At 42.5% G+C, this 24,161-nt stretch overlaps 1 protein-coding gene across 3 annotated transcripts in view; it reads right to left on the minus strand.

The window, feature by feature from the left end:
• NEK10 (NIMA related kinase 10) overlaps positions 1-24,161 on the minus strand; it is a 284,563-nt gene that overhangs the window by 220,925 nt on the left and 39,477 nt on the right. For all 3 annotated transcript variants that reach the window (XM_025271976.3, XM_025271973.3, XM_025271975.3), the window contains 2 exons: positions 11,136-11,266; positions 9,393-9,491 (listed from right to left, as the gene is read on the minus strand). In XM_025271976.3, coding sequence (XP_025127761.2) covers positions 9,393-9,491; positions 11,136-11,230 — 194 coding nt within the window. In that variant the 5' untranslated portion in view covers positions 11,231-11,266. The remainder of the gene's footprint in view (positions 1-9,392; positions 9,492-11,135; positions 11,267-24,161) is intronic.

Here is a 24,161-nt window from a genome sequence, read left to right on the forward strand (position 1 = left end):
AAGTCTTTGTTTGACTGAGGAGAGGCTGGTCCCAGGCCACCGAGTGTACAGGTAACAGAGTTGGAGCCCCGACCTCCAGCTCAGAGCTCCCACATCCCCCTCCACCCGGGGCCTCCTACATGACATGGATGACAGAAAGGGGCTCTTCGATGCATCTCCTGTTGGGGCAGGTGTGTATAGTGGTGAGGGGTCTCCTGAGGTAGCTCTGAGAACCTTGTCTGTCAGCAAAGACAGTGTTTCCCCGGAGGACGTGTCCCATTATAGCAGCCGCAGGGCAGCAGATTCATGCACGACCAGGCAAATATGTGTCCTCTCCGGTGACTGAGCTTCTGCCACTGCACTCGCAGGACTGTTCACATGGCAGCGGACCAGCCCCCACGCCTCTGTCATGACCACCTGCCACTTCGATTTTGGGATCAGATGCCACTTTCTGCTATCGATGCAAACAGAGGAGGAGAAACGGTGCCACCAGAGACAAAGCATTTGAAAAGAGAAAGGGTGGTCAGGGTCTCACCCTCCTGCTCTGCTGAAGAAACCCAGGTGTGACTTGAGAGCTGCAGGTAAACGCCAGCCATGACGCTGTGGGCAGGGAGCACGGAGGGTCTGTGGCCAGCGCAACTCCACGTGGGCAGGGAGCACAGAGGGTCTGTGGCCAGCGCAACTCCACCCAGGGCTGACGCAAACGCCAGAGGTTAAACCTCAGCCGCCTCTCACCCAGAAGCAGCGGCATCTTCAGAGGGGCCACTATGAGATCGCCCTTCTCATCTACACACAAAACAAATGCCACCAAAAACTGCCACATTTGACTCAAAATTTTACTGTGGAGACACTGAGACCTGTTTCAAAATAAATATTACATCAAATCCCTATGGCAGATTCTTCTTTTTTTCTTCAGATTTTTCTTTTGGATAGTTGTAAAAGTAAAATTCACATCAAAATAGAGATGTAAAAACTTAAATAAAAAAACATGTGAAGACATGAATTATAAGTGAGTACTCGGGGAATTTTTACTGACTTGTCTCACTGTTCTTAATGGGTTGTGTCATCCACTAAATCTGGCCCAGAAGAGACACCCAGTCAGAGGTCCATGCAATAGGTCATGTTGGTCCTGAAAGCCAGATTTTGAATAGAAACGACTGTCCTAGCTGTTTGTTCTGCATGACTGGTGAAAGTCTCAGAGATTGAATGCTTTCAGATAGTTACTCTCATCACCTACCAGGATCCAGACGCTGTCACATGCCCAGGACTGCAGCCTGCCACAACTATGCCCTGGTGTTCATAGAGGTTACCATCAAGAGAAAGAAGACCAATAACCCACACACAAACAAAACTGCACATCAGGTGGTGACCAGGGAAAAACAACAACGCTAAAGGTTTAGGGAGTCCTGGGAATGAGCGTTTAGGAGAGTCAGAGAAACGTTTTCAGATATGAGTAGCATCTGAGTGAACTCAGGAATGAGTCGAGGTCTGAACAGCCAAAGACTGAAGTGTGTATGCACTGGTTTGTGCAGGGAAACCCTTGAGGGCTGGAGCAAGAAGAGCAAAGACAGAGTCATGGGAGCTGATGTTATAGAGACGGCAAGAGCCAGTTCTGCAGATCTTTGTAGAATAGGAACAGGGAGTTTGGACTTTTTACTCCAGAAAGTCACAGGCAGCCTTTAAGCACAGGACTCACATCATGTGACAGAGATTCTGAATAGATCCTTCGGGATGTGCTGTTAGGAACACTACAGGGAGTCACGGTCAGAGCCAGGAGCATGGTCAGGGCAAGAGACTGTGCAGCTAGGACAGGTCAACACGTGGGAGAGACAAGAGTTGAGAGGAAGGCAAGGTGAATAAGAGAAATCAGGAGTCCTATTTTAGGCATGGTGATGCTGAGATGCCCAAAGAAGTCCACCAGTCAACATGTGAAGGAAAAGACGATAGCAGGAGCGAGGTTTCCATCTCTCAGAGAAAAGCTGACAGAGAACGTCAGGAACGGGTGACTTTCCTAAGTGGGGGGTGTCCTCGGGACGGATTGATTTTGGCCATGTAAAGGGGGATCCAGAATGTGCTTTAGCTTACTCCCTGGTTCTCAGAAGCTCATGCACTGACGGGAAGCTGTCAATTATTGATTTGGTCAGGTTTAAAACTGGCTCTGATGCTTATGTGTGGACAAACAAGATGTGGTCCTCTCCTGAAAAGTTGGGATGATTTTAATTCTCTGGCTGTTAGCCATCTGAGTAAATGAGTTTCCTAAGAAGCAGTAGTGAACAGTTAAAAAAAAAATAGAGAACTGGATGACTCCGTGTGTGTGTGTGGGCGCACGTGTGTACATACATATAGTGTGCATATATAAACAACTTAAGCTTGGGGTAAACTCTAAATAACATTTTAGGAGAAATTAACATGAAATTCTAGTGGCAGAAAGCAAAGAGAAACTGAAGAGCTTCTTGATGAAGGTGAAAGAGGAGAGTGAAAAAGCTGGTTTCAAACTCAATGTTCAAAAAGACTAAGATCGTGGCATCTGGTCCCATCACTTCATAGCAAATTTTATTTGTGAGGAAAGTGGAAGCAGTGACAGATTTTATTTTCTTGGGCTCCAAAAGCATTGCAGATGGTGACTGAAACCATGAAATTAAAAGATGCTTGCTCCTTGGAAGAAAAGCTATGACAAACCTAGACAGTGTATTAAAAAGAGACATCACTTTGGTAACAAAGGTCCATATAGTCAAAGCTATGGTTTTTTCCAGTAGTCATGTACAGATGTGAGAGTTGGACCATAAATAAGGCTGAGTGCTGAAGACATGATGTTTTTGAATTGTGGTGCTGCAGAAGATTCTTGAGAGCCCCTTGGACTTCAAGGAGATCCAACCAGTCAATCCTAAAGGAAATTAACCCTGAATATTCATTGGAATAACTGCTGCTGAAGCTCCAATACTTTGGCTACCTGATGCGAAGATCTGACTCGTTGAAAAAGACCCTGATGCTGGGAAGATTGAAGACAAAAGGAGAAAAAGGCAGCAGAGGATGAAATGGTTAGATAGTATCAGTGACTCAATGGACATGAATTTGAGCATACTCCAGGAAATAGTGAAGGACAGGGAAGACTGGTATGCTGTAGTCCATGGGGTCACAAAGAGTTGGACACAACTTAGTGACTGAACAACAATAACATGTAAGAACTAGATATTTGCTCCAGGTTAGGAATCATTAATCATCATGCTGAAGCTCAAGCTCCAATACTTTGGCCACCTGATGTGAAGAGCCAACTCACTAGAAAAGACCTTGATGCTGGGAAAGATTGAGGGCAGGAGGAGAAGGGTGTGGCAGAGGATGAGATGTTGGATGGCATCACTGACTCAATGGACATGAGTTTGAGCAAACTCCAAGAGACGGTGAAGGACAGGGAAGCCTAGTATGCTGGAGTCCATGGGGGTCACAGTCGGACATGACTTAGTGACTGAACAACAACAATCTGTCACATAAATGAAAGAAACAAGCATATAGTGTTTTTACAAGATTATAAGGAAATATAATATGAGTTAACGTAGCTTTTTCTGGGACTTCCCTGGTGGTCCAGTGACTAAGACTCTGGGTTCCCAACGCCGGGAGCTGGTCAGGGAGGTATCCCACATGCCTCAGCTAAAGCTCCCATAAGCTGCAGTGAGGTCAAGGATCCTGAGTGCTGCAACCAAGACCTGACACAGCCACATAAATAAACACATAGTGTAAGAAAAGAGTTAATGTAGTTATTTCTAGGGTAGTATAAAGGGTAAATTTTCATTTGTTATAGTTTTCTGTGTTTTTCAAATTTTTATAGTAATCAAAAATTTAATGCAAAGAAATTCCACTTCATGAAGACTCTCAGTCTGCATACCCTCCAATAAAACCAGCATCAATGGCTTGAGTTGGCAATAAAAGACCCAAGCTCTGTTCCGGAAGACCTCAGCTCAGCACATAGCAGGAGAAGCATGGGTGCAGGTCCTTTGAGCCAGAAGAGCCAGAAAGGCAAAGAGGTGAGGGTGGCAGGCTTCAGACAAAGATGAGCAGGGGCTGAGGCTTAGAGGCGAGAGAGAGAGACAGTAACTTTCCAAGAAGCAACAAAGGGTTCAGTCTGACCTTGGTGAGCCCAAAGGATGTGCTGGGCAGGAGCAAGAGACAAAGCAAAGGAGGAAGAAGACCTCAGAGGAAGCTGTGAACCAGAAAGGAACTGGAGTTTTACCTGGATTATCAGGAGATTTTTTTTTTTTTAGGTATCTAAAGACCCAAACCTAACATGTTGGGGACCTTAATGAGCCTTTCTCTCTGTCCAATTTCTGGGACTGACATGAAGACCTCTCTAGAGAGGTCTGAGCTCTCTGCACACTTTACCAAAGTGACCAGGGTTCTCTTTTCCTGGGGGAGAAAGAAGTCTTCAGAGGATCCTACTGGCCTCTCTACTACCTGATGAAATAAAATCACAGAAAAAGCCACTCTAGAAACTTCCCTGGTAGCTCAGTGGTTGACTTGAACTTGTGGTGCAGGGGGTGTGGGTTTGATCCCTGGTCAGGGAAATAAGATCCCACATGCCATAAAGCCAAAAAAATTCTTTTTAAAAAGAAAAAGCATTTCTCCATCACCTTGGTCTATTTTAAGAACTTAATCAAGATTCTGATGAGACTGCTGTTTCTTCCGACCCCGTTTCTTGGTCCCCGTGATAGCTCTAGAGAGCTGAGGCTGAAGATTAGGCAAAGCTCCAAAGAAGATGCACTTGACTTGTGGCCTCGACTCTAGTGTGGATGTGGACAACAGACGGGTAAGCGGCAAACAAGTAACTCCGTAGGTCTCCTGGGCTAGAGGTTCCTGGGAAGGTCACAGAACACTTTCAGCATTTTTAATTGGATTGTGATGGTTTGGACCAGATATATTTCCCTAATTCAAGCAGTGCTTGAGCTCTTGAGCAGTTCTTGTAGAGAGTGCAAACAGCTTCCCAATCCATACTTCCTAGATGCATTTCCAAAATACTTCAAATTTGTAGCATGTATTTCAGGAAATGTGATGTAAAATAAGGATGCCAACTTGTTCTTATCAGAAAAGTGACTGCACTTACGGACAAAAAAAAAAGGCATGCTTAGTTAGATCAGGTGGTTCTCTTTTAACTGAACTTAAAGAACCTGGAACACACTCACTTCTATAAAAGTTACAGGTGGGAAAAAAAAGTTACAGGTGGGAGAAGAGGAGATATCCTGGCAATTACTAGGATGCTGCTGCTACTGCTAAGTCACTTCAGTCATGTCCAACTCTGTGCGACCCCATAGACGGCAGCCCACCAGTCCCTGGGATTCTCCAGGCAAGAACACTGGAGTGGGTTGCCATTTCCTTCTCCAATGCATGAAAGTGAAAAGTGAAAGTGAATTTGCTCAGTCATGTCCAACTCCTAGCAATCCCATGGACTGCAGCCTACCAGGCCCCTCCGTCCATGGGATTTTCCAGGCAAGAGTACTGGAGTGGGGTGCCATTGCCTTCTCTGAGTTACTAGGATAATCATACCTAAAAGAGAACCCACTTTATTTATTTATGCTTTTTTTTTTTTTTTTTTGACTGTGACATGTCGATTGTGAGATCTCAGTTCAGTTCCCTGACCATGGCTTGAACCTGGGCCACAGTAGTGAAAGCCCAGGATCCTAACCACTAGGCAACAAGGGAATTCCTGAGAACCTACTTTAAAATAACCCCAATTTTCATATTACAGAGAAGGGGACACAGTGTAATTAAAATATTATTGAGGTGACTAAAAAAGTTTGTTCAGGTTTTTCTGTAAGATCTTATCAAAAACTTGAAAGAAGTTTTTGACCAACCCAATAGTTTAACAAATAAATCATGAAACTTAGATATATTTTATTCTACATTTAACAAAATTTAACATATAATGCAACTCTGACCTGATAACTATAACAAAGCAAGAATGGGTTCCGCTGACATTTTTTGGCATATATTTTCTGACAAAGTCATATAACATGATCCAATTTCCTTGAATTTACTTTTTATTTCTGAAGCATAAAACAGGTTCATTTTTGCAGATATATTAGAAAGATCCATCCATGCTTCCTAATGGCTTCTCCTAATCTTTGCTATTCAAAACATGCTTTTCTGAATTTCAGCCTGTCACCTTCCTTGTTAATACTCTCTTCTACAATCATCAGGTGGTCTGATTCTGCCAGGGCCTCACTGATCAGGTCCTACCACTTCAGCACCATCACTTGCAATAACTGCATGAAATTCTACATCTTCAGCCAGTTTCACAAGTTAGGTTATGTCTTATTTGTATTATGTTACAGAATATTCACATCCTCTGGCAATCAGCAGGGAATGGACCGACAGAGGTGCCTCAGAGGAGCAGTCACACAGAAAAGATCCTGGAGTAGAGGCTGACTTTATAAGCGGTCAGTTAACTTTTAATCCATCCACGGATTAACAGTTAATCCATCTTTTGCCCAACCCTACTTAGACTAGAACTGGATGTAACAATCTGTCAGCAGTGAGAGGATGACACGAAAGGATACTCTTGATGTTCAACATTCCTAAATTCCTTCTCCTCCCATGAGAGCAAAGACATCTATAATCATCTCTTTCTGGTTTAAATGTGCCCGTGTTGTAACAGTTTCTACTTCCCTACACAATCTCATAACTCTGTGCTTTCTTGCACAGGCAAATAAGATGAAAAAGAGGTGGATGAATTTTCAAACAGCAGACTCTACTAAGGACAAATGATCTCAGGGTAGAAGGAAAAGTGGGAAGATGAAAATTCATTTACATCCCCTGCCACACATCAAGATTTATTGCCATGTACAACCCAGAGTGGCCTCAGGTTCAGAGACATTTTCGCTTGCCCTTTGGGGTCTACTGTGAGGTGGTTGCCTCATCTGACTCTGGAGTAACAATTCTTGTCTCATTTCAGATGCTGCTTGGCAATGTTATTTCTGAGAACAAAGGGGAAATTTCAAGTCAATCTTAGGAAAACAACCCAGGAAACAGGGTATCCAGAAGTGTGGTTTAGAGGTGAATGTTGTTGGGGAAAATTAAATGGAAGAGGAGCAAACAAGAAGAATGTCAACTGGGTATAAGTAGGTGAGACTAAATTCCCAGTCAGCCGTATTCTCTGGGTGAACTTGAGCAGCATAGCTTCTGAAACATGCCCAATCTTATATATAACCAGAGTTGGACCAAAGGCCAAAGTCCACACCCCTGCAATTTCATCCACCCTATGTTTGTCGTAATATACTTTACTTTTTGTCACAGTTTCTTTGTACTGAGATGTGGGTAACTAGCTGACCGGAGTGAGTCCCTAGGAAGAAAGAGACCGTGTGTCCTAGTCATCTCTGTACTTTCACCCTCTCTGACATGTACATGGTGAGGCTCAATAATTTGTTTCTTGAACTGAATCCAAGCCTTTCAGTCAACATCACATCTGATGTTTGCAAAAAAAGGAATAGGAAACCATACCAGTAAAGGTCCTGAGATGTATTTCTACTAGACTAAAGTTAGAGGGAAAAGAAAAAACAGGTAGTTCTGGCCAAACGAGGTTATATGGGGTAAGAAACAATGGAAGACCTTTATACTTAATCCATCTTTTACCCAACCCTGCTTTTAGAATAGAACTGGATGTAACAATCTGTCAGCAGTGAGAGGATGACATGAAAGGATGCTCTTGATGTTCAACATTCCTAAATTCCTTCTCCTCCCATGAGAGCAAAGATATCTATAATCATCTCTCCCAGGTTTAAAGATTTCCAGGAACTGATTGTGTTGCAAGTCAATAACTCCGTCCAGTGTAAGATGCCTCAATAATCACTAAGAATTTGAAAATGTCCTCACAAGAGATCTCTTGACCTCAGAACTGTTAAGATCTCTTTCAGCTGCTGGAGGCCAGCCCTCACCTGCCTATCTTCTCTGATGATTTGTGTACCTGGTGTCTGCAGGGCAGAGAGATAGTAAGATCTCTACACTCAATACAGGAAAACTTCTGCCTTCCCCAAAGTACCAACCCAACAAATGACCTATTGGACATCCCCTGAGGAGTCTATGATCACCATCTTCAAAACAAATTAAAGAACTTCAATTTTCCAATAATACCATTTCAGGCATAATTACTGTGCTACTGACATTGCTCTTACTCTGTTCAAGCACAAGAGCAAACAGTCCAGGACAACCTCAGGTCCTCTGCCGTGGTCATTAATCTTTCAACAATCTTTTGTTGAAACAAAACAAACTGACTGTAACCCAATTACATAACCTTGGTAAAGATTCTAGGCGTCTTGTGTCATCTGAGCCAGTCTACTGATCTTCTGCTTAAACCACATACGAAGCCATGACACATGAAATCCCAACCCTAGATTGTTTTAAATTAAACCAATTTATTTGGCAGTCACTGTCAATACTTAAGTTTGCAATACTAAATAACCCCTCCAAAAGATCAGATCCTCAGACTAGCACTTACACTCTGTTTAGGGATGCTGTTCTACTGCACTGGACCAAGTCAGTCTTATTTCAGTTGGTCATTAAATTTTCAGTAATCTTCCTATTTTCCAGAATAAGAGCAATCTTTCCCATCTCACTGGGACAGAATTCAGATATCTCAGTCAAGCTCCAGAGTGATGGGAAGATTCAAGGTTCTTCCTGGGCTTTTCGCTAGTGCTTGTGGGGAGAAAGTCTGGGCCTCTCAGGAAGAGTAGAAGGCTGGTCCAACCACGAAGGGTGCTGGGAGCCTCCTTCCAGCCTGACAGCAGCACAGCTCCTGCTGCAAGTGGCCCAGGACCAAGAGAAGGTCACTCCTGACTGCAATCCGGCACCAGGCGATGGCTCAATGAAAAGCCCTGGTATTTTCAGGAGGGAATCTGGACGGCCGGCCAGCTAGCCCTTCCCTGCAGCCCACAGTGCACCAGTGTTAAGACAAAGGAGAGCAGAGAAAGAACAATTGACTTGGTCCTGAAAAGAAATATCGTCCCCAGGCTGTAACTGGTTATCTCACCCCATGGACCCTGAGGTCCAGGCTGCAGCAGCCCAGTTAATCAGTGCTTGGATTGACTGCAAATCCGGACTTTGAGGATGCTGGCCATGGTGTTACCAGATGTCTCTGTGATAAACGCCTCCTGAATATCCAAACTCAAGACAAGGAAAACAGCGTGACTTGGGTGTGTTCCCATTCCGCCTTGTCTATCATAAAATTCAGCTAAATTCAGGCCTAACCAGAGGAATTTTAATGAAATCATCTGCAATAATGATTCATTCACCTCCTTTGAAATGGTTTTTGCTCTGTTTTATCCTTTGAGCATGTTACATTCATAAACTGCTTCAAACCGGATGCTAGAAACAAGATATATAATACATGCCATTCTTGGGTAAATGTCTTTTTCGTTCTGGGACAGTCTTACCTGCATATGAGTCTATTTTTCACCAAGGCTGTAAATATCTCCTGAAATAGTTTATGCTGGGGATGTTTGCTGAAATTTCTCTCATTCTTGTAGTTTATACTAAGACGAAACAAACAGAAAAGCATTTTGTAATAAAAATTATTTAGACTGCCTCAAAATTACCAGTGCAGAGGAAGATCACCTATATGCATGCAAATGTTGAAGGATTCTTGAACTCCTTCAAGAATATTGCCAAAGCAAGTATCAGCTTTGCAGTGTATTGCCAAAGCAAGTATCAGCTGTTGAAATAGGAAGTGGAAATTAAATTATAGAATTAATAATAAAGATTAGAGTCAAGCATATATATTTCATTTTATTACATTATATTATTCCCTATAAACACTTAATAGTTAAAATTTGTGAGAGGGAAGAAAAGGCCACGTGGGGAGAAAGAGCACCAGAGTCTGTGATCTAGACAGTGTGCAACAGGCAGACGAGGCCCCTCCCTTCACCTCCCTCCCCACGGCTGTGGCCACTAGAGCTGTTAACACCACTGGACACCATGCAGATCTCCTTGTGGTCAACAGCCCTTCAACTGTGAGAGCTTTTGTGGTTGTGGATTGTGTGTGTGTGGCGGGGGGCGGGGTGGGGGGTGTGAATACAACAAAGCAGGGAGATAGTCTAACTTCAGTTTTTTCTCTCCTGATATTACAGCCAAAAGATAGGTTAAAAATATCCCAAAGCCATACTCTTTAAAAGGATCACATTGCTATGGAATATATAATATGATATTTCATGTACATTCAAATAGACCAATTTTTAGAACCAGGCTAAATACACTGGAGTTCCATAAATACACCACCTCAGAGGCAGGTTTTGTAGCCTTATTATTGCCATTTGTACTGCTCCAGGTCATGGGACTGACTGTGCCCCCTAATCTAGTTCATAGTAGAGGGGAGCTGTCATAGTTCTTAGTACACAGAATGGGCAGACTGAATATGTATCAATTTTTTAAAGACGTCTGCATTTCTCACTAAACATGTATTTTAAAAATATTAACTCATGTAACATCATGTGATGTTTGTGGACTATTAAATTCACTGTCAGAAAATAACAGGGAAACAAGACTTAGGCCAAAAAACTAAATGATCATTCTAGAATATTTATACTGGTATTTCATGTCATTCATTATTTACATGGTACTTAGCGTCAAATGACCTTACCACAGGGAGAGCTGGAGAGAACCAGCTCCCTGAACAGGGGTGGCCTAGGACAGCATACAGCTGCTAAGAGGTCTCCATGGCAACAGGAGAGCGAACCATGGGCTGGCACTTTCAATGTGAAAGGTGAGCAATACTTCAACTGAAAGCCTGAGCACTTTGACAACCACGTCCTCAGCCATCATGATTTCTCACAGCGAGGGCTTTCATGCCTCCTCACAGCAGGCGAGATATGCACCCACCAAAAGCTAAAGACAAAGCTCACTATCAGCCTCGCCAGGTCAACCTGATGGAGCAAACGCCAAATGTATGTCAGCCAGGTGTCCCAAAGCTCCCAGGTCACTTCCATCTGCAGCCAGACAGTCTGTTGCTCACACAGCACTTCCGGGAGTGGGCTAAGTGCTAACTACAATTATTAAGTTCAGACTCCCTGTGGTAAATTTTAAAATGGACTTTCCATTTTAGCCCCTGTGACAAACTTAAATAATTTGGGCTAATTAGCAACCCAGGCTGCTGAAGGCAAGGAACATGCTGGATTTCTTACCTAAAATTTTCGAGTTCAACAGCTTCTGTGGACTCATGCCACCGACCTCGAGCTCTGTGCCCACCTGCCCTGACGGCAGGCTCAGACTTCATCATGCTGTTCTGGGCACTATCGAAGTTAATGGCTGGAAGCTATAGAAACAGAAGCACAGAGGACTTGAGGAGGACAATTCAGCTCAGGATAAAGACAGTCATACAAAAACAGAGGGGTGGGTGAAGGAAACCGGTGTGCCCCAAGCCAACAATTACCATGAGAACTGTGTCAGATGTCTGGATTTCCCAAGACTTAGACACCCTCGGCTTCTCTCTGCTCATCTACTCTCTCCACCTTATGCTGCTGTTTCTTCTTAGCTTGTGACACCACCTATCATAGCTTACAGTTTTTACACGTTTTCAGTCTCCCTTGATTACACTGTCAGCTCAACACAGCAGGAGCTTGCCCATGCTGTTCAGTGTTGTATCCCCAGCAGTTCCCACTGTGCTGGGGACCCAGACCCGGGGAGGCCTGGGTACTGGGGGCTTTTGCAGCTTCTTGGGTGATTCCAGTGTGCAGTCAGAGCAGAGAGTTGGCAGATCCAGCTAGAAACTCTGGTCTAGATGACTGAGAAGGAGTCATCTTCACTCATCCTTCATATTTACCAATCATGCATATTGAAGAGCTATGAAGGCAAAGAGATTCTATCCCTTTTAATCAGTCTGAACATCCTGATTCCTCAATCATGTTTATAAAAGTCATGAAAATATATTACAGAATTAACCATAAGGAAAGGAAAAATTTGCTTACATTAAAACAATTTGACTATGCCCCTATTTATAATTTTAACAGTAATTATTTATATAGTAAATTGTGATATCATCAGTATTCAAGTTGCCTCTCTTACCTGTAATTGGGATAACCCTGAGGACTACTTCTTGTACCACAATAAAATTGAGCAAGATACAAATACTCTATTTTTTCCAAAGTCCAAATAAGGAATGTTCTACAATTAGCTAAGTTACTACAGATGAGGTAAGAAAAGCGTAATATAATAAAACAAACTTTTATTTTCCATAATCATTCTGTTCCATACAATCATCAAATAATGCTACAATATGCTGTGCTTATTACCTTATTTCATCAAAACATTTGATAGAAACCTGCATAAAGCTGTTTCTTCATCTAACAAGAACATGCCCGACTGCCCGTAAGGCAGTCAGCTAACAGAAATACATTCAAATAGGGTCATTGTTTAATGGCTAGCAAAATTCCCCAAACCCTTCTTCATCATATGCCAGCCATAGCTGAATTCTCAAAAGATTAATAATAAATCTTATATTATGTAAAACCACATGTCTAACTCAGTTCAGTTAGCCAACCAATCCACAACCCCCACAAGACAACAGGCCACAGCCCCTTGAGGTACAACGCTTAGTGGTTAAGAGAATAAACTCCAGACCAGATCCCGCTTGAAAACTACTCTTAGATAGCTGTGTGATCTTGAAAGTTACTGAGTCTCACTGTGCACTGGTTTCTACATCATCACAATGGAGATAATAATTGTACGCAGCTCAGAGTTACCATGAAAACTAAATGACTTAGGATTTATAAAGCATTTGCTATTTTCCAGGCATAGTTCTCAGTGGTTTATACTCTTTTAATCCTCAAAATTGTTCCCATTGCACAGATGCATTTGCTAAATAAATGAGATTTGTCCTTCCAAATTAGATGATGAGATGTGATAACCCAAATGATGCTAGGCATGAGGTCACAACGATGAGCAGACTGTCCTGTGTAACTCAGAACATGAAATGACACAGCAGACAAGAAATAGGCTTTCCAGATCCAAGAGCTCTCAAAACCCCTTGCCATCAGCCCAACCACCAGAACACTGCTGCAAGAGCCAGCACGGAGAGAACAGCCCAGTGTACTTCAGAGAGAGGGCGGGTGGGAAGCGGAGGCAGCTTGTAGCCTTTCCCTTTGGCAGCAGAGCAGGTGCTGGGAATCCACCCGTGGACACGCAGTGGTTGAGATGGACTTGACATCTATAGCTTGCAAAGACCAGGAACTTAAGAGAATCTTGAAGCAAACAGCCTTATTCAAATAAAAGTATAAGTCTGAAACCCAGTTCAAAGCTTAGAGCCTTTTCTCTTGGGTTCCCAATTCCTTAGGCTCTCTGCGAATCTTCTATCTACCACATAAATAGGTCCACAACCTGGAGCGGCCACACTCAGGGCAGCCACACTCAGCTACACTCAGGTCTGTAAGTGGCAGGGCCACTTACAGACTTCTGTCATGTTAAGCCATTCATTCTGTTAAGATGTACTACAATCTGACAGGTTATTTTGGGCAACCCAGAATCTGCATTTCCAGCATCATAAATTTAGCATAACACAAATTCATAGAGATAATTTCAATGTGTGTCCCTTCCTGCAATGAAGGACTTTTGGCTCTCAGATTTTAAAACTTCCTCAAAAGACATAAGATTCAGCCACTAATCATCATGGTCACCATCATCATCATCACAACCGTCGCCGCCACCACCATCCCCACCACCTTCACCATCATGATCATCATTACCATTACCACAGATAACATCGAGGTGGTAATTACCACATGAACAGGCACTATTCTAAGTGTTTTGCAGGTTGAAACCCATTTAATCCTTATAATGACCCTATGAGGTAAATACCATTTTATGATGAGAAGACTGGGTCACAGAGAGCTGACTGACTTAGGGCCCAGAGCTCACAGGGGCAGAACTGAGATTCAGATCCAGGCAATCTCTCTCCCTCTCCAACACTCAGTCCTCCAGCATCTACTGGTGTATTGTCAATGATGAGAAACACTGTTTTGAGTCAGCCCATTTGCTTTTCAGAGTCCTACCCTTGCCCAAGATTTCCTTCATGTTGAGAGGGAAATCTGTCCCCCTGTGTTCTTTCCCTGGCTTTCAGCCCAACATCATCTCCTTTTACAATATTTGATTTGATTTGACAATAAGTCCACATAAAATAGGGCTTCCCAGGTGGCACAGTCCCCTGGAGAAGGAAATGACAGCCCACCCCAGTATTCTTGCCTGGGAAATCCCATGGAGAGAGGAACTTGCTAGGCTACAGTCCATGAGGTCACAAGAGTCAGACACGACTGAGCGACTAAACCTACCTACCTAGGTGGCACAGTGATAAAGAATCTGCCTGCTAATGCAGGAGACAAGAGATGCAGGTTTGATCCCTTGGTTGGGAAGATCCCCTAGAGTGGGAAATGGTAACCCACTCCAGTATTCTTGCCTGGAAAATTCCATGGACAGAAGAGTCTGGCAGGCTACAGTCCATGGGGTTGCAAAGAGTCAGACACGATTGAGTGACTAAGCACACACACACCCCACATAAAATAAACAAACCAAAAATATAGGGTGAACAAAAACAACTCCCCAAGTTGTAGGTGCATTAAACAGGTCACTCATCCCAGAAAGCAGAGCAGCAGGCGACCACTCCCACCCGGGCACATGCTGCAGCTGCATTGCTGACCACCGTTCAGGCTCAGCACACACAGCCTCCCGGAGAGCACCTGCCCCAGCCTCCCTGGTGGAGCCGGTCACTGCCTCCCTTGGGGCATTACTGGCCAGCCTCTCTTACAGCACTCATCACAACCTCACATGATGTCTAGACAGAACATTAACCTTTGCCCCTGAGTCTGGCCACCCTGAGGACAGCATCATCTCCATCTGTCTTTGTGTTCTAAGCACCTTCTGCAGGTCATGACACCCAGTAGATATTTTCATGGGAACTTGTGGAGTGAACACTCACTTCATCCAGTCTCTTTGCTCAATTTATTCATCTCCGGACAAGTCCATTCACTTAGCACTTGTGTTGCAGATACACCACTTGCAGACACAGCAGGTGCACAGTGAGCAGGACGGTCCTGGCCTCTCCCTCCTCAAAAAGTTTATAGTCCAGTGGGGGCAGGGGCACTAAAACGTGCAGCAAAATGAGTGAACAAAGGTTTGTTGTGGTAGAAAGTAAAGGAGAGATAGGGTGGGTCATGGAACAGGATTCCAGGCAGATTATTACACAGGCTGGAGGCCAGAGAAAAACCACAATGATCCAGAAAGTGGCAGGAGCCTGTGCAGCTTGAACAGCATGAGTAGAAGAAAAGAGACCCAAGAGTAAAGCAAAAGACCTTTCTAAAAATGTGATCATGTTATTTCCGCTTGGAAATTTCAACCTTCTCTGTTGTTGTGATAGACACAAAATGTGTAGATGGGCCTTCAGACACTGCACAGCTTCTTACAGCCTTATCTATTTCTACTTCCAATAGAAACGTCTGGTCACCATTTTGCTTAAGTGCATGTTATTTTCTTCCCCTCGGATAGCTGATTATTTTACTCATTTCGCCCAGACTGCCTTTCCTATCAATTCTACTGCAGAATGGCCAGCCCGTTTCCCAAGAGCCATCCCCTTCCCTTTGATGCTCTTCCTCCCCAGGAGCCCCTCAGCCGCCACATGCACCACTCCTCCAGGATGAACGTCTAGACCAGCCAGGGCCATGACTGCTTTCCTAGGCCTGTTGTCTCAGAGCACAGCAACAGCACCTTGGACTTTCTCTTTCCACAGAATCTATCAAGACTTCTTTTATTTCAAGGCAATTGGAAACATGGGTTTGATCTCTGGGTTGGGAAGATCCCCCAGAGTAGGAAATGGCAACCCACTCGGCTATTCTTGCCTGGGAAATTCCAAGGACAGAGGAGCCTGGTGGACTACAGTCCACCACGGGGTGGCAAAGTCCACTACGGGGGTGGCAAAGAGTCAGACATGACTTAGTGACTAAAACAACAACAACAGATGGGCCTAAAATGATTCATTTTTCTTTCTTTCTTTCATCTTTTTCCCCTCATTTGAAGCCAATTTCTCAGCTCCCTATAGCTTTAAATGTAAAAAAAAATAAAAATACTGAATTCCAGCTCAAGTCAAATTACTTTGAGATTTATGCATATCTCTGCTGAAACTTCTAGCCAACACTGTGATTTTACTTTGCTTCAACAAACATGGGGCAATTCTCTTTTGAAGTATTTGGTTTTACTGGATTATGATTATTCTTACCCTGCTCACAGCCAAAGGGCCTCTCCGCCTCAGAGTGTCTGTCTCCACTTGTGAGAGGACAGAACTGTCCTCAGAAGAGTAAGGCAATGAAACAAGAAACGCAGAGACACACAGAGCAAACAGAACGAAAGCGGCAAGTGGAACACGGGAACAGACGCAACAGTGAGTGAGGGTTTGGCTTATTAGAGATCCGAATGAAGGACATCCAGTTCCTGCAGTTCTCTGCCCAAACCACAAAGTACACTTCCCTCTGCAACCGCTTAATTGGCCATCATGACTCATTTGCAAAGACAGGCCAGGACTTGTTAGAACAGAAATTCAGGTGAGTGGGCATTAATCCCCAAACTTCCTCTTTCAAACTGACTGCTAAAAATCTCAGCACCTAACGTGTGGCCAACTTGTGTATTTTCACAGGCACTTCATCTGGACTCTGACCGCACCTTGCCCCCAAACTTTGTTTATCTTTTATGATAATCTGAGTACTTTACATACCTTCATAAGCCACCTTACATTCTTTCTGGAGCAATCAAGACATAAACAAATTGTTGATTTACCTACGCTCTCCAATATCTTTCTGCTGTTATAAATGGCTCCTCATTATTTTACAGAAAGGAGAATAGGGTGTTCAGGTGTACTATTTCAAAATTAGAAATGCATGAAATTTTTATAAACAGAATTAAGATGAATTTTGTGACTCTCAAGACATTTATATAAATGAGCAGTTATTTTTATTTTTTCTTAGAACTATCCACTTTCTGAATAATTAAAGCATTACAGACATGCATTTTTGAATGTGTGAAATATTTTACAAAAAGATATGCCTTGTGAACTTGTCAGACAACAGATTGCAAATTCTAAAATTGGTTAAAGGGGGGAAACTCTTAAGTTCAGTTTAATGAAGCTTCCAGGCGTTAACAAGGAAGTGAGAAGGGGCACAGAGATCCACAGAGCATGCCCTTCAAAGCTGGATAAGCAGACCCCAAACCCAACACTGGCATCTGTTTTACACTGTCCAGGCAGTTATACATACCCATGAGGTCATCTAATTTTTAAGTTTCTGTTCAATTCAGCAAAACCTGATCAAGAACTCACCAAATAGAGGATATGGTGAACTGGACACAAAAGTCAAAGCTGGAAACATATAATCTCTCAGTGTTTCCAAAGCACAGAAGAAAAATAATGCTACAGTGTTGAAAGAAGGTAGCCTGGAAAGAGAAGGATCTTTCTGGAATGGAAGATAAAGGAGAGCTTTCTAATGGAGGTGCTATCTTTTGATCTTGGTCTTAGAAATAGGTAAGATTTTACAGAAAAGAAATTTAGGAGAATAACAAATGTGAGGAAACGCAAGAAGTGGAAGTATTTGGCATTCTGGTTACATCTTAGGATGTATGGTGAGAAAGAATGAAAACTACAACCAGCTCTGTGTGCTCAGTCACCGTGTTTCCCTTACTAAGACAGAGTGGGCTTGACGTGCAGCGCCGGCTCACAACGACCAGTGAGCAGTGGGCCAGGGAGCCGTTCTCAGCCATGTGGACATAGCATGTCATGTGGACATGTGGACCATGTGGACAGCAGTGGACTTTCTCAGCCATGTGGACATAGAAAAAGAGTCAGTGATGCTGAAATAGGCTGCTGAGGATACAAGTGTTCCTGGGGTGGGGGTGGGGTTATAGGCTTAAAAGCAGAGAAGGAAGAGGAGGAAAAAAAACATATTTTAAAGCTACATTTCTTCAAATCAATGCTCATTCAACCTTTTTTAAAAAATTTAACTTCCCATATCATCTAAAGATATCTCAGAGGTACACAATGCAAAGACTAAGTATTTGGTTAGACCTGTATCTACCATTAGCTGGCTGTATGACCTTGAGAAAGCCATTGAACTTCTCTGTGCCTCAACTGGAGAAGCGATGGGGTTGATCTGTGGCCCTGAGAGGAGACACAGAAGAGAAGGATAATATCACAGGCTCAGAGATCCTTCCTGAGGAGTGAGGGTTTGAACCACATATTGGACACCCCAGCTCAGGGACCAACACTAGAAAGATGAGTTCCCTTCGCTGATTTGAAAACCAGCAGGACTTACAGCCAGGTTGTAGGAAACCAAGGTTCTGCCCATGAAGAGTGTTCATGTGTTGCTTACTCGTGGAAACAAGGCAAAGGAAGCAAATGGAAACTGCCTGGGGCTCTGACTGCTTTCCTACGACACTGCTCTGGCCAATCTAGACCCAGAACAGTCCCCCACTAGACTGAGGGCTGCTATACTTGAGTGGGGTGCACGCTTGTGGAGTGGGACAGAGCCAGCTTGGACCTAACACAGCATCCAAACTCTGAGAGTGGCCTCACTGGATCGAACTCAGATCCAACCCTTAGGGCTTCTCTTCTAGCAACTTGGGCCCCACACTGCCCCGATAGAGCCACTAAGCACAGGAGAAGCCCAGGTCACACCTGGCTCTGACTCTGAGCCCTGTGTCTCTGGTCCCACCTCCCACCATGGTGAGAGCTGCCAACACCTGGGGGAAGACACGACATCATGCTCATGTCAGATCCAGCCTTCCCAACAAAGCCACTGGGCACATGCAGACTGCACAGGTACACTCCCACACAAGGGCATACCTTCAAGACTGAATAGGTAAATGACTCACAGAAATTCAGAGAGACAGAGAAAGTAAAATAAAGTAAGAAGACATGGGAATTTGTTCCAAATGAAAGAACAAGAAAAACAATCAGAAAAAAACAACTAATGAAAGAGGTGAATAACTTACCAAGTAGATTCCAAAGTTATGACAAAACATGGTCCACTGGAGAAGAGAATGGCACACCACTCCAGTATTCTTGCCTCAAGAACCCCATGAACAGTATAAAAAGATGAAAAGATATGACACTGGAAGATAAGCCTCCCAAGTTGGTAGGTGCCCAATATGCTACTAGGGAAGAGCAGAGAAATAGCTCCAGAAAGCATGAAGAGGCTGCGCCAAAGTGGAAATGATACCCAGTTATGGATGCAGCTAATGGATGTGTCTTGGATGCAATCTCAAAAACGACAGAATGATCTAGTTTCATTTCCAAGGCAAACCATTCAATATCACAGTAATCCAAGTCTATGCCTCAAGTACTAATGCTGAAGAAGCTGAAGTTGACTGATCCTATGAAGGACAATAAGACCTTCTAGAACTAACATCAAAAAAAAGATTTTCTTTTCATCACAGGGGATTGTAATGCAAAAGTACAAAGTCAAGAGATATCTGGAGTAACAGGCAAATTTGGCCTTGGAATACAAAATGAAGCAGAGCAAAGGCTAACAGTTTTCTCAAGAGAACACACTGGTCGTGGCAAACACCCTCTTCCAACAACACAAGAGATGACTCTACACATGGACATTACCAGATGGTCAATACCAAAATCAGACTGATTATATTCTTTGCAACCAAGGATGGAGATGCTCTATACAGTGAGCAAAAAACAAGACGTGGCACTGACTGGGGCTCTGATCAGGAGCTCCTTATTTCAAAATTCAGGCTTAAATTGAAGAAAGTAGGGGAAAACATTAGACCATTCAAGTATTATCTAAGTCAAATTCCTTATGATTATACGTGGAGGTGGTGAACACTTTGAAGGGATTAGATCTGATAGAGAGATTGCCTGAGGAACTATGGATGGAAGTTTGTAACATGAGGCATTGACCAAAACCATCCCCAAGAAAAAGAAATGCAAGATGGCAAAATGGTTGTCTGAGGAGGCCTTACAAATAGCTAAGAAAATAAGTGAAAGGCAAAGGAGAAAGGGAAAAAAACAAATAAACCAAACCAACCAAATAAACATCTATTTCTGCTTCACTGACTACACTAGAGCCTTTGACTGTGGATCACAACAAACTGTGGAAAATACCTAAAGAGATGGGAATACTAGATCATCTTTCCTGCCTCCTGAGAAACCTGTACGCAGGTCAAGAAGCAACAGTTAGAACCAGACATTGAACAACCGACTGGTTCCAAATTGGGAAAGGAATAAGTCAAGGCTGTCATTCTGATTATTTAAATTACATGTTAAGTAAATCATGTGAAATGCCAGGCTGGATGAATCACAAGCTGGAATCAAGATTACAGGGAGAAATATCAACAACCTCAAATGTGCAGATGATATCAATTTAATGGCAGAAGGTGAAGAGGAACTGAAGAGCCTCTTGATGATGGTGAAAGAGGAGAGTGAAAAAGCTGGCTTAAAACTCAACATTCAAAAATGTTGAGTTTTTGACATGGCATCCAGTCCCATCACTTCATGGCAAATTGATAGGGCAAAAGTGGAAACAGTGGAAGATTTTTGGGGTCTCCAAAATCACTGTGGACAGTGACTGCAGCCATAAACTTAAAAGATGATTGCTCCTAGAAAGAAAAGCTATGAAAAACCTAGACAGCATATTAAAAAGCAGAGACAACACCTTGCTGATGAAGGTCCATATAGTTAAAGCTATGGTTTTTCCAGTAGTTATATACAGATGTGAGAATTGGACCATAAAGATGGTTGAGCACTGAAGAACTGATGCTTTCAAATTGTGGTGCTAGAGAAGACTCTTGAGAGTCATGTGGACTGCCAGAAGACCAAACCTGTCAATCCTAAAGGAAATCAATCCTGAATATTCATTGGAAGGACTGATGCTGAAGATGAAGCTCCAGTACTCTGGCCACCTGATGCGAATAGCTGACTCACTGGAAAAGACACTGATTCTGGGAAAGATTAAGGGCAGGAGGAGAAGGGGAGACAGAGGATGAGATGGTTGGACGGCATCACCAACTCAATGGACATGAGTTTGAGCAAATTCCAGGAGATAGTGAAGGTCAGGAAAGCATGACATGCTGCACTCCATGAGGTTGCAAAGAGTTGGACATGACTTAGTGACTGAACAAGGGTTCAATGCATTATTAATGAGAATGCTAACTGAATTTGGGGGAAGACTAGATGAGCACAGTGAGTATCTTAACAAAGAACTAGAAAATAGAAAACAGAGCCAGTCACAGCTAAAAAATACAATACCTGAAGTGAAAAATACAAGTATAAATAGCAGACTAAGCAACACAAGAACATATAAATGATCTGGAAGATAGAATAATGGAAATCACACTGTCAGAACAGGAAAACAAAAACAAATTTAAAAGTGATAATTGGATAAAGGACCTCTAGGACAACATCAAGCATAGTAACATCCACATTATAGAGCTCCTAGATGCAGAAGATTGAGAGAAAGAGGTAAAAATGTATTTTATAAAATTATGGCTGAAAACTTCCCAGACCTTTAGAAGGGATAGATGTTAAGGTTTGGGAAGCACAGAGGGTCCCAAACAAGATGAATCCAAAGAGACTTCCACCAAGATCTACCATAATTAAAAATGGCAAAAAAATTTAAGAGAATGAGAAAATTCAAACGGCAGCAAGAGAACAGGGGAACCCCCATAAGGCTATCAGCTAATTTTTCTGTAGAAATTTTACAGGCCAGGACAGGGTGGTAGGTATATTTAAACAGCTGAAAAAGTAAGCATTTAAAACCTAGGATACTCCACCCAGCAAGGTTATCTTTCATAATTGAAGAAAAGATAAAGAGCTTCTCAGACAAGTAAAAACTATCAGAGTCCATCAGTACTAAAAAGACCATACAAGAAATATTAAGGGGTCTTCTTTAAGTGGGAAGAAGAATTTAGAGGAAAGGAAAAACAAATGCCACTAGTAAAGGCAGATATATAGTACAGGCTGTGGATCAACCACTTAATTAGGCAAGTATGAAGATTTGAAAAAAAAGTACAATTAATTATAACTACTGGTATAACTGTTAAGGGATAAAAATAAAGATAACATTAAAAAAGACATAACATAGGGGAGGGGAGAAAAAAACATAGATTTTCTTTTTTCCTTTAGAATATGTTTGAACTTAAATAACTATACTTTGAAACAAGTAGGTATAGTTATTCAGTTCAGTCACTAAGTTGTGTCTGACTCTTTGAGACCCCATGGACTGCAGCACACCAGGCTTCCCTGTTCATCACCAACTCCTGGAGCTTACTCAAACTCATGTGCATAGAGTCAGTGATGCCATCCAACCATCTCATCCTCTGTTGTCCCATTCTCCTCCTCCTTTCCCAGCATCAGGGCCTTTTCCAATGATTCAGTTCTTCGATTCAGGTGGCCAAAGTACTGGAGTTTCAGCTTCAGCATCAGTCCTTCCAATGAATACTCAGGACTGATTTCCTTTAGGATGAACTGGTTGGATCTCCTTGCAGTCCAAGGGATTCTCAAGAGCCTTCTCCAACACCACAGTTCAAAAGCATCAATTAGATCAAAAGCATCAAATATATCAAAAGGTATAGTTATAAGTCAGCATATATATAAACCCCATGGTAACCACAGATAAAAAACCTACTAATAAGTGCACAAAAACAAGAAAGTTACACAAATATAATACTAAAGAAAATTGTAAAACTACAGGGAAAGATACAAAAAGAAAACACAGAACTACCAAACTACCAAAAGTACACACCTATCAATAATCACTTTAAAAGTCAGTCAAAAGTGTCCCAATCAAAAGACATGGTGGTTGACAGGATAAAAATAAACAAGACCTATTTATATGCTGCTTACAAGAGATGCACCTCAGAGCTACAGAAACCAATAGACTGAAAGTGAAGGAATGGAAAAATATTTCATACAGATGAAAATGACAAGAAAGTTGGGGTAGCAACACTCATATTATACAGAGTAGAGTTCAAAACAAACTATAACAAAAGACAAAAAAGAGCATTATACAATGATAAATATAAGAAATGGATAAAAACTCATTAACATATATTCACCTATTATATGCATACAAACATATAAAATATACTAACAGACATAAAAGGAGAAGTTAATACAATAACAGTAGGGAACTTTATCACCCCACTTACAACAACGGACAGTTCAACCAGACAGAAAATCAGTAAGGAAACAGTGGTCTTAATGACATTTTAGATCAGCTGGACTTAATAGATATATATAGGACACTTCTCCTTGCTATTCTTTGGAACTCTGCATTGAAATGGGTATATCTTTCCTTTTCTCCTTTGCCTTTTGCTTATCTTCTTTTCTCAGCTATTTGTAAGGCCTCCTCAGACAACCGTTTTGCCTTTTTGCATTTCTTTTTCTTGGGGATGGTCTTGATCACAGCTTCCTGTACAATGTCACAAACCTCCATCCATAGTTCTTCAGGCACTCTGTCTATCAGATCTAATCCCTTGAATCTATGTCTCACTTCCACTGTATAATTATAAGGGATTTGATTTAGGTCATACCTGAATGGTCTAGTGGTTTTTCCTGCTTTCCTCAATTTAAAGTCTGAATTTGGCAATAAGGAGTTCATGATCTGAGCAGTCAGCTCCCGGTCTTGTTTTTGCTGACTGTATAGAGCTTCTCTGTCTTTGGCTACAAAGAATATAATCAATCTGATTTCAGTATTGACCATCTGATTATGTCCATGTGTAGAGTCTTCTCTCGTGTTGTTGGAAGAGGGTGCTTGCTATGACCAGTTTGTTCTCTTGGCAAAACTCTGTTAGCCTTTGCCCTGCTTCATTTTGTACTCCACGGCCAAATTTGCCTGTTACTCCAAATATCTCTTGACTTCCTACATTTGCATTCCCGTCCCCTATGATGAAAAGGACATCTTTTTAGGGTGTTAGTTCTAGAAGGTCTTGTAGGTCTTCCTAGAACCATTCAACTTCAGTTTCGTCAGCATTAGTGGTTGCGGCATAGACTTGGATTACTGTGATTCTGAATGGTTTGCCTTGGAAATGAACAGAAATCATTCTGTCTTTTTTGATATTGTGCCCAAGTACTGCATTTCAGACTCTTGTTGACTATGAAGGCTACTTCATTTCTTCTAAGGGACTCTTGCCCACAGTAGTAGATATCATGGTCATCTAAATTACATTCACCC

The sequence above is a fragment of the Bubalus bubalis genome, chromosome 21, assembly GCF_019923935.1.
Source record: "Bubalus bubalis isolate 160015118507 breed Murrah chromosome 21, NDDB_SH_1, whole genome shotgun sequence".
NCBI classification, from domain to species: domain Eukaryota; kingdom Metazoa; phylum Chordata; class Mammalia; order Artiodactyla; family Bovidae; genus Bubalus; species Bubalus bubalis.